The 15,174-nt window shown below is 30.0% G+C and overlaps 1 protein-coding gene across 1 annotated transcript in view; it reads left to right on the plus strand.

Annotated features, from left to right (window-relative positions):
- LOC132950025 (pneumococcal serine-rich repeat protein-like) overlaps positions 1 to 15,174 on the plus strand; it is a 244,146-nt gene that overhangs the window by 90,486 nt on the left and 138,486 nt on the right. Inside the window, exon 4 of the mRNA XM_061021206.1 lies at positions 3,827 to 3,937. Within this exon, the coding sequence (XP_060877189.1) occupies positions 3,827 to 3,937 (111 nt within the window). The remainder of the gene's footprint in view (positions 1 to 3,826; positions 3,938 to 15,174) is intronic.

A 15,174-nucleotide genomic window follows, 5' to 3' on the forward strand; every position in this document is an offset into this window, starting at 1 on the left:
GAAAGGATCCGCTCCGGTGAGTTCTATAATAATAATTATTTGTCTCGTCGACGTGTAAACGACATTTTTCGTATGTTTGGAATGTTTGGTGACGACGACGACGTCGTATATTATTATTAATATTATGATATGTTATTGTATCGAATTTTCTCGTTCGGAAATACATAGTTATAGTTGTACGCGTTTCCGATTTTATATTTTTCTCTAACACGTGTAAATTATTACGGTGTATTATTATTTATTATAATAAAAGTGTGACACATAATAATAAGAATATTATTATTACCGTGACGGAAAGACAACGACGACGACGACACAATATCACGCACGTTTTACGGAACGATGACGGTCATGTCGTCTCGCGTGTGTAGTTGTCGTTGTGCTGTTGTTGCACTGCATATTATTATTATTATTATTATTATTTAGATGATATATGATGTGCATATTTTTTTTATTATTATTATGATTATTATTACGGAAGACGACGTTTGAATGAGATTTTTTTTAACATCATCAATGTAATATCCGGCCAATGCTAGCTGGTTCTGTTCGTTTCCGTTTTGTTCAAAAGCGTGTATGTACACTTAGCGCATACAAATCTAAACAAAAATAGATCCAAGTATATTATATTATAATATAATACATGAATATTATAAAATATGTTAAAATCAGCTATGAGTGTATATGCTCGTCAGAAAAACAATCAAGACAATAATAATATTATAATTTATAATCAATTCATTTGTTATTTAGACATAATATTTCGCCGTGACTAATTAATATTGAGCAGTTCCTGCCTACAAACATAATATGGTAGCCGGTAGGTCTTAAACCGTATGTGCTCATGTTTTAAATAAAATGAATAGTATGCAATCACGTATAACATGACAGTTACAATACATTTTTAACTCCACGATGACCAGCGAAACCATTACAATCTATACGGAGACACATGATATGTTAGGTATAAAACCGAGTTGATATTATTTCAAGTAAATGAAAAATTTTTTTCACGGACTACAAATCCGTGACACCACGACTTGCAGATAATTTAATATGAAATAAATTCATTATGAAATACTTTGATAAGATAATCAATACATAATATGAGGTAAATACAATATAATTTATGTTAAAAATATCCTGTGCAATTATAATTATCTATATTTACCAGCAATCTTGGCATTTCTTCTTGGCACGTTAAACAGAATATTACGCAACTATTTGTTTTTCACATTCGTAAAATTATTTTAATCAGACTTAAGTGCGTTATTTTTCGTTTATACTTGGCTTAAAAATCACGTACGTGATTACAGTTACTAAACGACGTATCATTTGATCAAAGATTGTACTGAAATATTATTACTGTTTAACTACTATATCTGAGTATTGTTGTAGTTATAATTTTTTATTTTTATTATTTAGAACAATTATTACTTTACACATATAATATAATACCTATACTTGTATTGCGTCTTAACATCGTTATATTGTACGGTGTACCTACCACTGCGGTTTTCAGACATTTGGTATCAGCTGAAAGATTGTCCTGTTTTTTGTTTTTATATAGTTTCTAGTTTCCTATTTTCCCGGTGATTGACGACCAGTAGGCCTGGGTCGATTAATCTTGCTGGACACAACTGCAACCTCCCATGAGGATATTTCCGAGCTTGCAGAGTTTGCCGGCCTGTAGTTAGGTGACGAGAGGACTGTATCGTATAGGTTTTTAGTGACTTTTTTTGGAATTTTAATACCACCTATTTAAATAAATGTAAACTTATATTGATCGATACAGAAAAATAAACTTGAGAAACTAAAGTACAATATATTTTACGGATAGAATTTCGAACCCAAAAAAATCTGATATTTATGTAGGTAATTAATTACTTGTTTATCAACACAATTTCTTTTCATATTTTTCAACTCGCCGTCTTCATTTATACTGTAAAAATTCGTAACAAGTGTTCTCGACAAAATGTTGATCAAGTTTTAATGTATCACGATACATTTTTTTCCTGGCTTCTACTAATAAGCTTGTCGCTGTCACTTTCGACGTTATTGATGGAACCCAACATTTCACTACTGCTGCATGCCTTCCTCGCGTCCACTCCATTTTTCAGTTCTCGTACAAAGCAATCGTTTGTCTACGTTTCAATTCGTCCAATTATTGTGGCCAAAACCTCTGTTTTTTTCCTCTTATTCCGTAATTTTACATTGCATACCTTCTTTCATACACTATTTTCGCCTACACAGTTTCCGCTTCGTCCCACTTCGTAATAAAACAGAAACACACAGAGGTTCGAAGATTTATCGACGATGGCCTTAATAAGACTGATTGCGGTTTGGGTTTTATCGCAAGACTGCAGCAGGTACCTATTATTGCCCCTTTTGGAGGTCCATATAGGGACATACGTGTATAAATATTGATCTATACAGCTGATCTTACGGTGAACCGTCGGGCGGCAGTCACCGACGACACTAATCGACACACACATTCAAAGTATTCGATTAATAAATTAATATGTTATTCGTTTATTATTATATAACGAAGTTTTGACTGTATAGTTTTTACTTTCTGCAGATCTCGAAAAAATTTGGAGTATCTACCTACAGATTTTTTATCCTCTTGCCGTTTTATTATATAAGACTACTAACTAAAAATTATTTATTATAACTTATATTTTTCATACAGCCGTATTGAATACATAAGGTTAATTAATGACTAGAGTATAATATTTACAAGCTATTATATAATATCATACGAAATAGCGGTGCCGTGTAATATTTAGTGTTTTATTCTTTAATTCAATAGTGTTACTATAACGTGTATTGAATTGTCGCGGGAGGCACTTCTTTGACGTACTAGCTTTATTGTCGTTTCTCGTTTACTCCGACAACAATAATGTCCCCTTTTTACAAATTCGATGGATACTACGGTTCATTGGCTATAGCCCTAACTCATTCCTCTCAAAATGGCGCAAGAATGTATTTGCTTCAATACTTTCTTCCCTTCGTAGGTACTCGCTGGTAATAATAAACTCTAGGTGTCACCTGGATTTTTTTTTGTTATATATCAAACAACTTTTTATCAGTCAACCATCGTAGGTAGTTGGCACTATTTAATAATGTCATGTTACTACATCCAGTTTTAATGGAACCCGTTAAGTATTTCAAACTATAGTAAATAATATTCTTATTAATCATTAATAATTAATAATATTATTAAAAACATTATTGTTCAGAGTTTTTCTTATTCAACACAAGTCTTTAAGACATTTAGGTGTACAATACATTATTTTTAGTTTCACAAAATTTTATTTTACTTTTAATTAAATTGTTGCTATCCAACCAATGGATCAACATTGTAATACCTTATAATTTATAGCTTATATAGTTTGCGGTTTTAAAAATAAATACCTATACGTAATATAATTTATATAAATAATTATTTCATTGAGGATTTTAATTCGAATTTCCTTTTTATTATTTGATTAAAATTGAATGATTTTATTAATAGTAGCTAGTTTTACTATCATAAACTTGATAAGTATTTATTACTTGTATTCATATAGCCTACTCCGTCCTTGATCAATGATCATTGAACTGGTGACATACTAATTTTACATATTAATCATATTATATTATAGTTAACTCTTCCTTATATTATAATATTTTATTCGTATTACCTGTATTATACTGAAAATAATCATAAATCATATTTATATAATATATTATACTCTTTCATAATCAATAGTTTTATTATCATTATAAATTTACCAAACATTAACAAATTGATTAACGAATAATTTACTGATTTGTCTTATAGGAGTATATGGAAGCGAAAATCGTGCAGCTGGAATCTGAGTTGGTCGCGGAACGGCGAATCACGCAGAGGGAGAGGACGCTAAACTCCAAGCTTCAAAAACAATTAGCTCGGGTGAGTACAACACAATATAATATCAGTTATAGTTCGTCTCCGATTTTGCAAAATGCGTACAATATTCTTTATACCGAGGGACGTGGTCAGTTAGGCAAATGAGGGGTCACCCCCGCGTTGGCATGGCGACCAACTGGATAACAATCCGTGCAGTCTTTTGAATGTGCTCTCCGCAAACGGACGGGTGATATTGAATTCTTCGGCCCCCCTCCCTCTAACGTCGTGTCCCCTCACTATCATGGTTAGTACATAATATAGGTACCTATATATTAAACGGGTACAAAAAGGGGGTCGAATTAGACTTGATACGTTATTATTATGGGCTTTGTCGAGACGACTCACGATTCAAAACAAGACTTTTGTCCATGCGCGGTGTAAATGGTGTATTGCAGCTCCGTACGAAATCTGTTTATATTTTACCCGAGATCGGAGAGCATTTCTAAGTTTGAATATTTTAGTATATAAATCAGTACTTATACACACATGCATGTATAAATGTATATATTATAATATACAAAGTACATATATACATTATTTATAAGTAAATATAATATACATACATAGATATAAGGTAATGTGATTCAAAAGCCAATACTTACCTATCGTAGGTAGCTATTTCATTTTATTTTTGCAAAATGATTTTTTATTATTCTCGAGTACTTTTTTGTAACATGCGCATATTATATTAAAGGTACCTGCGGGTTGAAGTAAAACATTTTTTTTGTTTAAATTTCATCCTACGTCATATAATATGCATTATGCATCTACGAATTCTTAATAGTATTTATTTTTCGGTTAGTCAACAAACATAATAGTAGTATATAGAAAACTGCATTACCCTTTATATATCTTGATTAGTTATTGATAATAGAATGCTGTATTTTTTAAATAATGTAAATAGTAAATGTATGTAATGGAGAATTTTTTAATTTTTTTTTGTAGGTACCATATTACAACATTTACTTTATACCTACGCTCATATTAGTGGCCGTTATCTACCTTTGTTTAGAATCGAATACCTGCCACATATTTTGTATATTTTATTATGGAGTACCTACCTATAGTAGTGAATAAGAAAAAAACAATTATTTAAGAAAAAATAGTTGAAAAAATGAAAGTTAAAATAATCTCAAGAGACATATTATAACATATATATTTTACAAAACATCTGAAGACAACTTAGATTCAGCTGTGTCACAACTGTCAACGGTGGATGATTTATATTTTAAGTTTCAAAGATAAATATATAAGCTTCTCTAGAGTATACAACTTTTTTGGCAATTCAAATTTCGATTACTCAGAGATTCGATAACGAAGGAAAAAACTTATTTATTGTATCTATTTACAATGACCGACTTCGCAGTGGCGTCCCTTGACTGATTTCTAGAGGGGAGGAGGGATGAACTTGATATAATATACAGTTTACATATTATAGTGTATTTTATTTACATTGCGGGGAAAAATAGTTATTATGTTTTTTAATATTAATAACTAATATAATAAACATGCGAATATACGATTTTTTCAAATCTCGGCCATCTTTCATATTATATAATATGTCTTGACAGTTAACACCATATATCCCTGGACTTGCGTGTAAAATGTACAAGACATATAACATTAATTGGTAAAATAAAAATATAAATTACTCTTGACGGTACAGAATTTACATAATGTAGGTACCTTCTACCTACAATCTACATTAAATAGTTAATAGTAATAGTTATGACGAAAAAATGCAATTAAACTAATATTGTCAAGATGATAGTTATGAAAATAACTATTCAAAGTAAAAATGTTTATTACGATTTATATCAATAGTTATAAACAGATCTGATTAACGATATAATATGCTGTCGTTAACAATAAATAGTAAAATAAAAATGTGCGATAGACCTAATGCGATATATGAGTATTATAAATCTCAAAGTGAAATAATAATCAATGCTGTCGATTTAACTTCGTGTACTTATATTGATTTTGTTTCGAAATAATCAACTCGCGGTCGTTTGGATTTAAATCGCTTTGCTGTGAATAACAAATATTCAATACGGCACTTTTAAAATAGTCAGTAAAATATAATGATGGTTATTTTTGATTTGAACGTACAATAGTAAATAATAATTTATAAAATATAAAAATTAACACTTGAGCGGTAGTGATCAGAAAACGCATGGCGGACACTCTTCGAAAGGTTAGAATTAGACGAGAAGAAAACCCTTGAGGACTATTATGCCCCCTCTAAAAAAAAACTTAATAACCGCGATGACATGTGAACATGGTGCGACAGGTGACGTTTAACTTAACCTAACCAAGGCAAGAACAACAATCAAATATCATAAAATATTGGTGTTCAATCATTTAAACGTTTGTTGATTTATATAGTATTATTATAGTGTATACTATTATTGTATGACATCCTCACATCGACTCCAAGTGCAATGAAGCCATAGGTTAATTAAATATGTTTTTAACCAGCTATTATGAATTAAAAGTTATAGTCGTAGAATTGAACGTAATGGTAGTATAGTCCATTCTATATTTTATTAAACCAAGATTGAATAATCGCTAAGATATAGAAAATTAAATATATTATGTATTATTATTATAAATATTTTAACTGAACCTATAATTTAGTTCAATAAACTTAAATTAATATATTTAATAAAATGAGTTGTCATTGATTACTATGAATTTTTTTTTTTAAAAAAGCGTTTCTAGAATTATTTATAAAAACATGATATAATATATGATATAAATATTAAAAAATAATGTTTATTTTGCTATTACTAACAACTGCGTACTTAAAAAATTTGAGATTGCAATACAAAATATATAACTCATAAAATTACATGAGATGCACCCTGTATATTATATAGCGCTTGTGTGGATGATGTACTATATATATATACCTAATGTGTATAATATATGTTATATATTTAAGCTAATGACAATCCCTCTTGGGTCTGGTTTATGTTTCATGTGAAGAGTTAGAGTGACAACGGTCCGTCGCTTTCCACACAACTTCCCCCTTTTAATTTTGAAAAGTGCTGCATTTCGTTTGTCCGAAACAAAGAGGTAGCGAGAACAATGTCAAAAAAACGTCCACTCAAAAGAGTATGACGAAATAAAGGAGGAGATACCACCCTTGTTTGTTGTGCGCGTACTGTTGTCGGTAAACGAGTAATCTTTTAGATCAAACAAAAATAGTGTTTACGCAAACATAATCATGGATTGACTTATCGTACACAAAACATTTTTGTATTTTCGATTAAAAAATAAACGTAACAGAATTTGGATTAATTTCATATGGAAAATTGTTTCGCGTCCGAAAATGATAAATGTTGATCGCGTGGACGAGTTGCCAAGAGTGAAGTCGTCCCAGGGGGCGCATAAAGAACTTCAATATATAGGGGAAGTTCTTGTGAAATCTTATTTAACCATCTGAGACCTTTGTGTTACGGTTCAAGTATCGGCCAAGAGTGTTTGGCTTTAATTGGACGTTACGCCTGTTGGTCAACTCAATTTTCTAACAAAAAAAAAAATGCTCAGAGTCTTCTGTACAGGTATTCACCTATATACGTATAGACACATATTAAACATCCACATCACCATAGTTTACGTATACGTGATAACTATTATCGTTTTAGAAGCTGAATTTTCGGTGTCTTGTTGCATTATTATTGAGTTGTACGAATAAACAAATTAAATATTTTACACAGTAGATTCTATATTATCATGTTGAACAGTGAAACAACGATATCTCGAATTTTACGTAATCTCGATCTCAATTGAAATTCCCTTAAAATAATTACCATATGATCGCAATAAAACTCGACACATCGAAATGTTTGATATCGCAAACTACTTTTTTCTGTTCCCCTCGAGTTTCTACATAACGAGAGTTTACTGAATTTATATAGCTGATATACACTACACAAGTGATGTATACCTATGTGAATTTGTAAAAGGTTCGGGAGTCTATATATTATATAATCGGCGAATTCAAATTAACCTGGCGTTTCGATTAACAGCAATACTCGGCTTGGCTATAAATTACATTATGCAAAACACGGGATTGCATTATAAATACATACTATAATAATAATACTTTAGGGAGGTAGTAAAGTGTATATCGCACAGATAGGGTAGCTTTCCAACAATAATCCTGTAAACTGGATTATTTTTCGATAAAATGTTAAAACTATAAAAAAAATTATAAAACTCATTTATTATATTGGGAAAAAAATATTTTAAAATTGTATTTACATATTATATTATATTTTGTTTGACATTAAGTGTGCACCTATCTCCGAGTTCTAGACTGTTAATATTTTATTTTCGGCAACTCTACCATTTATGTTGCTTCTTTACATATTCGTTATACATATCGTGTTTGCTTGATTATATTATACTATAAAACTTGTATAATATGTATATATTGTTTTATTTCTAATTTTCTTATAATTTTTAGTTGTTTTTTTTGCCCTGTTACGATGTTTTTTATATTATATTAAATTACTTTCAACAACATAATATTTTTAAAGAAATAATTCTAGGAATGATATTAGTATTGTGTTATAACTTATAAACTGATCAATATTGGTCCATATACAAATAATTATAACATTATGCAACAATAACTTTTTCTCACTTTATTGATTCTTTTTCTATAATATGGAAAATTTTAAATGAAATATATATTTTTTCGATAAGAATAGTATCCAGGTGGCTTTCCCTCACCCTTGTATGCGGATAACGTGTATTTTGATTTACGTTTCAAAAGCAATCCCGTTTTTAAGAGTCGAGTCTCGCGTTCTACAATTTATCGCATCCTAACAGGAAACCAACGAACCGCGGTATAAGCCGGTAAACACCGCTCTTTCCCCTCTCCTAAGACATTACCCTACAGAAGGTATATCGTAACCGACTCTGGAATTTCTTTAAACATCCGGTATAGGATTTGCCCGAAAAACATCAATCATCAAAGGCTAACTTCTATATCACAGCTTGCGAAAATAAAGGCTAAGAGAAATACAATCGTAAGTCGTTCGAATCCCTTCGTCTTTAATAATATAAATTACTTATTTTTTTCGGACTTTCGGGGTAAAATAAAATAGGGGGTAAAGCTATTTGGGCTCTAAACACCCTAGGTCGTTTTTTCCCGCGCGAGGTATGTACTTTATACAGGCTGGTTGGCCAATCCAATTTAAGAAAAGGGAGCAGCACTTTTTTGGAAACAATAAATATATCGACTGTTAGTGGGGAAAAATAATAAAAAGTACCTACAGGCCTTTTGTATTTCTAATACGTTTAAAATTATACGTCTGAGAATTGTTTAGTACCTACCGTGTTTTATACAATATATATAAAATATATATACTTACTACATACATACTTATTATTTGTAATACAATTCTTTTTTAAACGATTGATTACTTTAGATATTTCTTTAGGTTTTAGTAAAAGTAAATTTGTTAAGTAATATATTACATTTAACGTTTCAATTATTGTTTCTGCACTTTAAATAGGCACAATAATAATTACATAATTTATTAGGTAATCAATAAATTATATTTCATTGTAATGCATATTACTTGAACATTTTTAAGCTATAAAAGTCTTTGACGTTTGTTCAAAGTTTCAATATGTAGGTATAGAAATACCTAATAAAATATATTTATTTAAATTTTCTCGTATTATTTCATACATTTTAATCTCGAAATCAGCGATGTTTTATTTGGTAATTTATTTGCAGGAAGTTTTATACATTTTTTTTGTCATTATTGATTATTGTATTTATAAAAATTGACTATAATATAATAATGTAGGGTTCGAAGATTTTTATTTCTCAAATACATTTCCTTCTATATAAGAATTGGACGACCGTTGGTGGAGGGTGACGTGCACGTATAACTCTTTTTGTTTTTTTTCTCTACATATAGGGAAAAGTATAAATCTAGTGGCCATTAAAAAAGCTTTCTTCCGTATATGTGCTCTTTGTCAATTCGGACCGATTTTACGCGCCGTCGACCAAATGGAACGTTTAAATCTCGTTTTGCTGGCGTCTACAAAAGTAGAGAACCTCCAAACGACTGTACACAGATAAGAAAACCCAATTTAATCTTTTAAAAAAAGAAGGAAAATAATACTTTCTGTGTAACGGTTTCAAAAACCGTGTAACACAAGCTATGTTTGTTGTTGTTATCACACGGCGGTTAATGATTTTAAAACTCGAGAGGAAAACGGTATTTTTAATTCAACCACGTGATGGCAAAATAACGCTATACTTTCTTGAGTCTCCATGTTAAACTTAGGAATTTGGTAAAACCAGAGGTTCTACAGTTACACGAAACTATGTCAATAAATTATTTAAGATATTTTTGAACGGTATAAGACTTCAAAAGGGTTCACTATGCAATATTCGAATTCCTCAGCATCAAACAAATTGAATCTATATTGATATGTTCATCACTCTCCTCTCAAACATTCCGTTTGCAGGGAGTGCGTATTTCAAAACGCATTTTATTATTATTATTCTTAACCATAAGATCATGATACTTTTTAATTACAGATAAATAGAATGGTTAATTATACTGTTAATAATAAATAATAAATGGTTTGATTTAAAACTTATTGTCAATCGCTTTTAAATATTTTTGTGAAAATTTAGTCTATTGTAAATATTACACTTATCTTTACAATTAATCAAATTATAAGTAGGTAAAGTGCGTGTTAGCATATACCATAAGCAAATATCTGCATGTAAAACGTAAATAACAAATAGTGTGCCATATATTATTAATATATTTGGTATATAGGAGTTAAGATGTTGAGGATTTTATAATATTGTTGATTTATTTGAGTTCGGTGTTGGAACACGCCATGTAACTGTACAATTAGTAGGTAATTTATTATTACATATTATAATAAAATTAATTGGAAGTTAAATAACCCTTAAGTAAAACGATTTTAACAAAGACGTTTGGGTAGTCAGTTGTGTTAATATAAGGGTTCACAAAACTTAATGTTGCCAAGTTCTGTTCTTTGTTTTTGAAGTGTTTTTCTACGATTATGTAAGCTCGGAAGTACAATATTATAATTTTCAAATCATTATTAAAACTTAAAATGTACTTACCATTAAGTTAATTTTTAACATTTCAATCATAAATAATTAGTTAAAATAATTATTGTAAAATATAAGTACTTCATACCTCATAGAATAACTAATATCCTAATTAAAAGTTATTTTTTCATATGGTAACATAAAAATACTGAATGTATTTAAAATTTACTTAAAGTTATTTTGTCTAGGATGTACCTATTAATGACTTTTGAAATATATCTGTACAGTGCATAATATTATTATATTATTGTATCGTGACCATAATAAATATTTTCTTTGTATACTCAGTAGCACAACAATAATAAAAACACATTACAATACTTAATCAGTCATAACATATTGATATTTATATATTAATTTTATTGCAATACACTATTGTCGACATTCTATCCATTACGATAAATAATAGTTTCTTAATTCAAACCAATGAAACCTTTTGTGTTTATCAATGCTATGTCTTTTGTGTTGATGTTATAAAGACATCTATCTAACCCTGTTTGGTAGTCTCAATTTCTCTTTACGATATGTCTTTAAATTCATCGATCTCTTTAATGCTGATTGCTGACTGATCATAAAAAAAAGTTCTGACCCCTTTCATTTCCACATAACTACAAAATATAAAACTACGTGACACTACGTCGTGATTTTCGTGGACTTCATAAATTTACGCTGTACACGAAAAAACTTAAATCAATACTATATTATAAGTGAAAATCCTCATTACTCATGTAATGCGAAATCGAAAAGTGTGAACATTTTTGTTAGTATTATTGAAAATATATAGGAAATAATAATTATTTATAATATTAAATTATTTCAATAATTGGCAGTAAAACATGGCAATTAAATTTAGATTTATGAATTTTCGAGATCAGATAATCTTTGTTTCTACCTAGGTCCCATGTTTTTGTTACTATGCAATATATGATGCGTAAATATAGCACAGAAATTCGTTTTTAATTACCGGTTTTCGGATGATTGTAGAAATGAATAGTCTAAAAACTGATTTCGTTATTTTGCTTCGATGTTTTACCTTTTTTTATTACATAATATTATATTAGTTATATATATAATTATATGGACTCTACAGATGTCTTGGGAAGGATTTATAACAATATGTTATTCTGTTCGTATTGTCTCGGGTTTTATATCGTTCAATTATAATGTATTATAGTAATTTATGAGCATCTGAAATATACCAGTATATATTTTATCAGGAGAAATATCGTCGTTGCCCACTTACGGGCAATCACATACGGTCAACGTATGAAAAAATTCACTAGTTTTTTTGTCGTGTGGTCGTTGTCCATACATATTATCGGTCTGAGAAACACGCGTGGGCGAGACTTCTGTATATTAACGGCCCATGACGATATTCGTTTTTGCTAGGTATATATAATATGTGCAGTATAGGTGTACAGGATGTTTTTTTCTGAGTAATATAATCTCTCGCTTTTCTAAACAAATATAAATATTTTACTATGTGTTATTTTAAATTTAAAAAAAGTTCAAATTGTCTTACCTACGGCCACTATGGACTACACGTGTTTTTAGATTTTATACCCTAATCAATAGAGATCATATTGTTTATAATGATTTCATTTTATTTTAATTTTCAACAGACTAAAAATATTGATAGATGAACAAAATATATAATATGATAGTACCTTGCAATTTGAATCTTCTGTACAGTGTGCAATCATTGCTTTTAACTTACAAGACATAATTCATGTATGTATCCCGCTCACAAGTTTAAAATGTAATACTCAGTATAGTGTATTAAATATCAATATATTAAAAGTGCTGCCGCTTCAAAAAAAAAGTGTATTCATAATATATTTGAATGCCACGTAGATCATGTGGACTAGAAGTGTAAAATATGTTGCATCGGTCTGGACCAGACTTAAAACCTGAAACATTTACTTTGTTACAAAATTCGACTTTGTGTTTTAAAAATATAGTCGTATTCGTAACATTATTGTGTATATGCAACTATAATACACCTACTTAAAGTTGTTTATACTTTTAAAAACACAACATCATATTTTACCTGGAAAAACGAGTAGTGCCTAGCGAAAACAAAAATTATTTTCTAGTAAATTATACATTATACACGTCAATTACCATGTACACATATTATAATACATAATTTGCAATATACGCACTTACAAGCACTACACACACCGTGGGAATATGTCCAGCTATGTTCTTTGGATGCCAGCGAGGAAATTGATTTCGCGCGCGACCGCCAACACGGAACGGCGGCTGCGGCATTTATCGCGTATACGGCACACACACACTTGTTGCACTCACTCACACAGACACACACCGACCACGACGATCATGTTTTTCTTCCATTTGTCGTCGTGTAGTCTCGTGCAGTCGCCGTTGTTATACAACGCGTGATAACAGCATACAATGGGCTTTCTCGAATTATATTATTATAGGTGTCTACTATATCTATTTGTATAAAAATATTGTATGCCTGTCTTTAAAATACGGGGCAATTCACCAAGAATGCTCACCCCCGTTTTTTCCTTTTATTATTGGTTTTCATTTGGAAAACAGAAGTTTGTATCACCGCAGGACACTCAACCTGCTTTAGTACTACAAAAATCTCAAGAATTCGAAAATATTATAATCTTTAAAATATTATATATTTAAAAATTCTAAAAATCAGAATTTGAATAAATCCATTGTGAAATGAATAAATGTGGGTGAGCACGCTCTGTATATAAATATTTATTTAATATTTAATATCGTCATATGGTCTTCGCACTCGTTAAGTAGTAGGTACGCTGAATATATATACAGTATGATCGAGGTAACAGTGTAACACCAAGTATTTCGGCCGGATGACTTTTACTTAGGTATTGGATATGGATTCGGGTCTTTTTTTAATGCACAAAGAACTTAACTTCCATGTTAAAATTCTCTGTCCATAATTATAAGTGTAACATTAAATCCTTTGTGCTGTGATAAAAATCCCCAATCAAATTAAAGGTCATCCGGCCGAAATATTTAACGTTACCTTAAATCGTGATGACGCTGTGTATAATATATATTCACGTATGCGTGTTAGGCACGACGTGTGTGCGTGCCTATATACGGTTTTAAACGACAGTGGAATATAATTTGTACGTCTGGAGACGTGAGCTGTGTAAACTACCTATACACTACAGACTTCAGTACACGAGGTCTATCTTCGGTGTACCTACGTTTCAATGCAAAAAATGTAGGAAAATTATGCATGTTACAATACCACGAGATATTCATCGTTCGTGCTCAACAGTTCACGACCTTTAAATTTACTCGTCCGCGTTTAAAACGTATCATTTAACGCGTCTTTTATATTGGTAATAATTATATTTTGACCTGTCAGCCGCCACGTGTATCACTAGCGTTTTGCTGTCACATGACATATCGTGGCGTGATCATCAAACACTATTATTATTCTTAATTTTCTCATTAGTATAATATAATTACTTATCTATCGTCCCCCCTCCCCAGCCCCTCATTTGGTGATAAAAATATTGTTTTTGTGAATTGAATAGGTTGTTGAACAAACGAAAATTACGTTTCTAACGACTGCTCATTCGCTCATTCATATCTACTACTAAATAGAATGTTATCTAAAAAGCGATTAGTTTGTATCAATGTTTTTAACTGCATCATTACAACCATGTTATATAAACAAACCAAAATTATTTTTGTTAGTATAATTTTAAACTCTTTAAATTCCTATATCCATAATATTACGACGTAAATTTCACTACGAATTACCTAACACAAGTATAAAGATAATTTTAATATCTTTTTTAATTTGAGATATTTTCATAATTTTATTAAGATAAACTCAGTGGAAAAACAAAAACGTGTTAATGTTCGTTTTAAACTTAGCATACCCTTCGGTCTATACCTAGTTCAATTACAACGATAATACGTTTATATTTTAATAAACGCTTAATATTGTTTTTTATTTGACTATTAAATTTAAAATACAACGTAACGAGGATAAGAAATTCAAATCTTATTATTTAATATTTCTCGTTAATTAGAAATTGTTATGATTACGCTAATTTTCTCTTAATACGTATTCGTATTTTATTCT

Source organism: Metopolophium dirhodum, chromosome 8 (genome assembly GCF_019925205.1).
Source record: "Metopolophium dirhodum isolate CAU chromosome 8, ASM1992520v1, whole genome shotgun sequence".
Taxonomy (NCBI): domain Eukaryota; kingdom Metazoa; phylum Arthropoda; class Insecta; order Hemiptera; family Aphididae; genus Metopolophium; species Metopolophium dirhodum.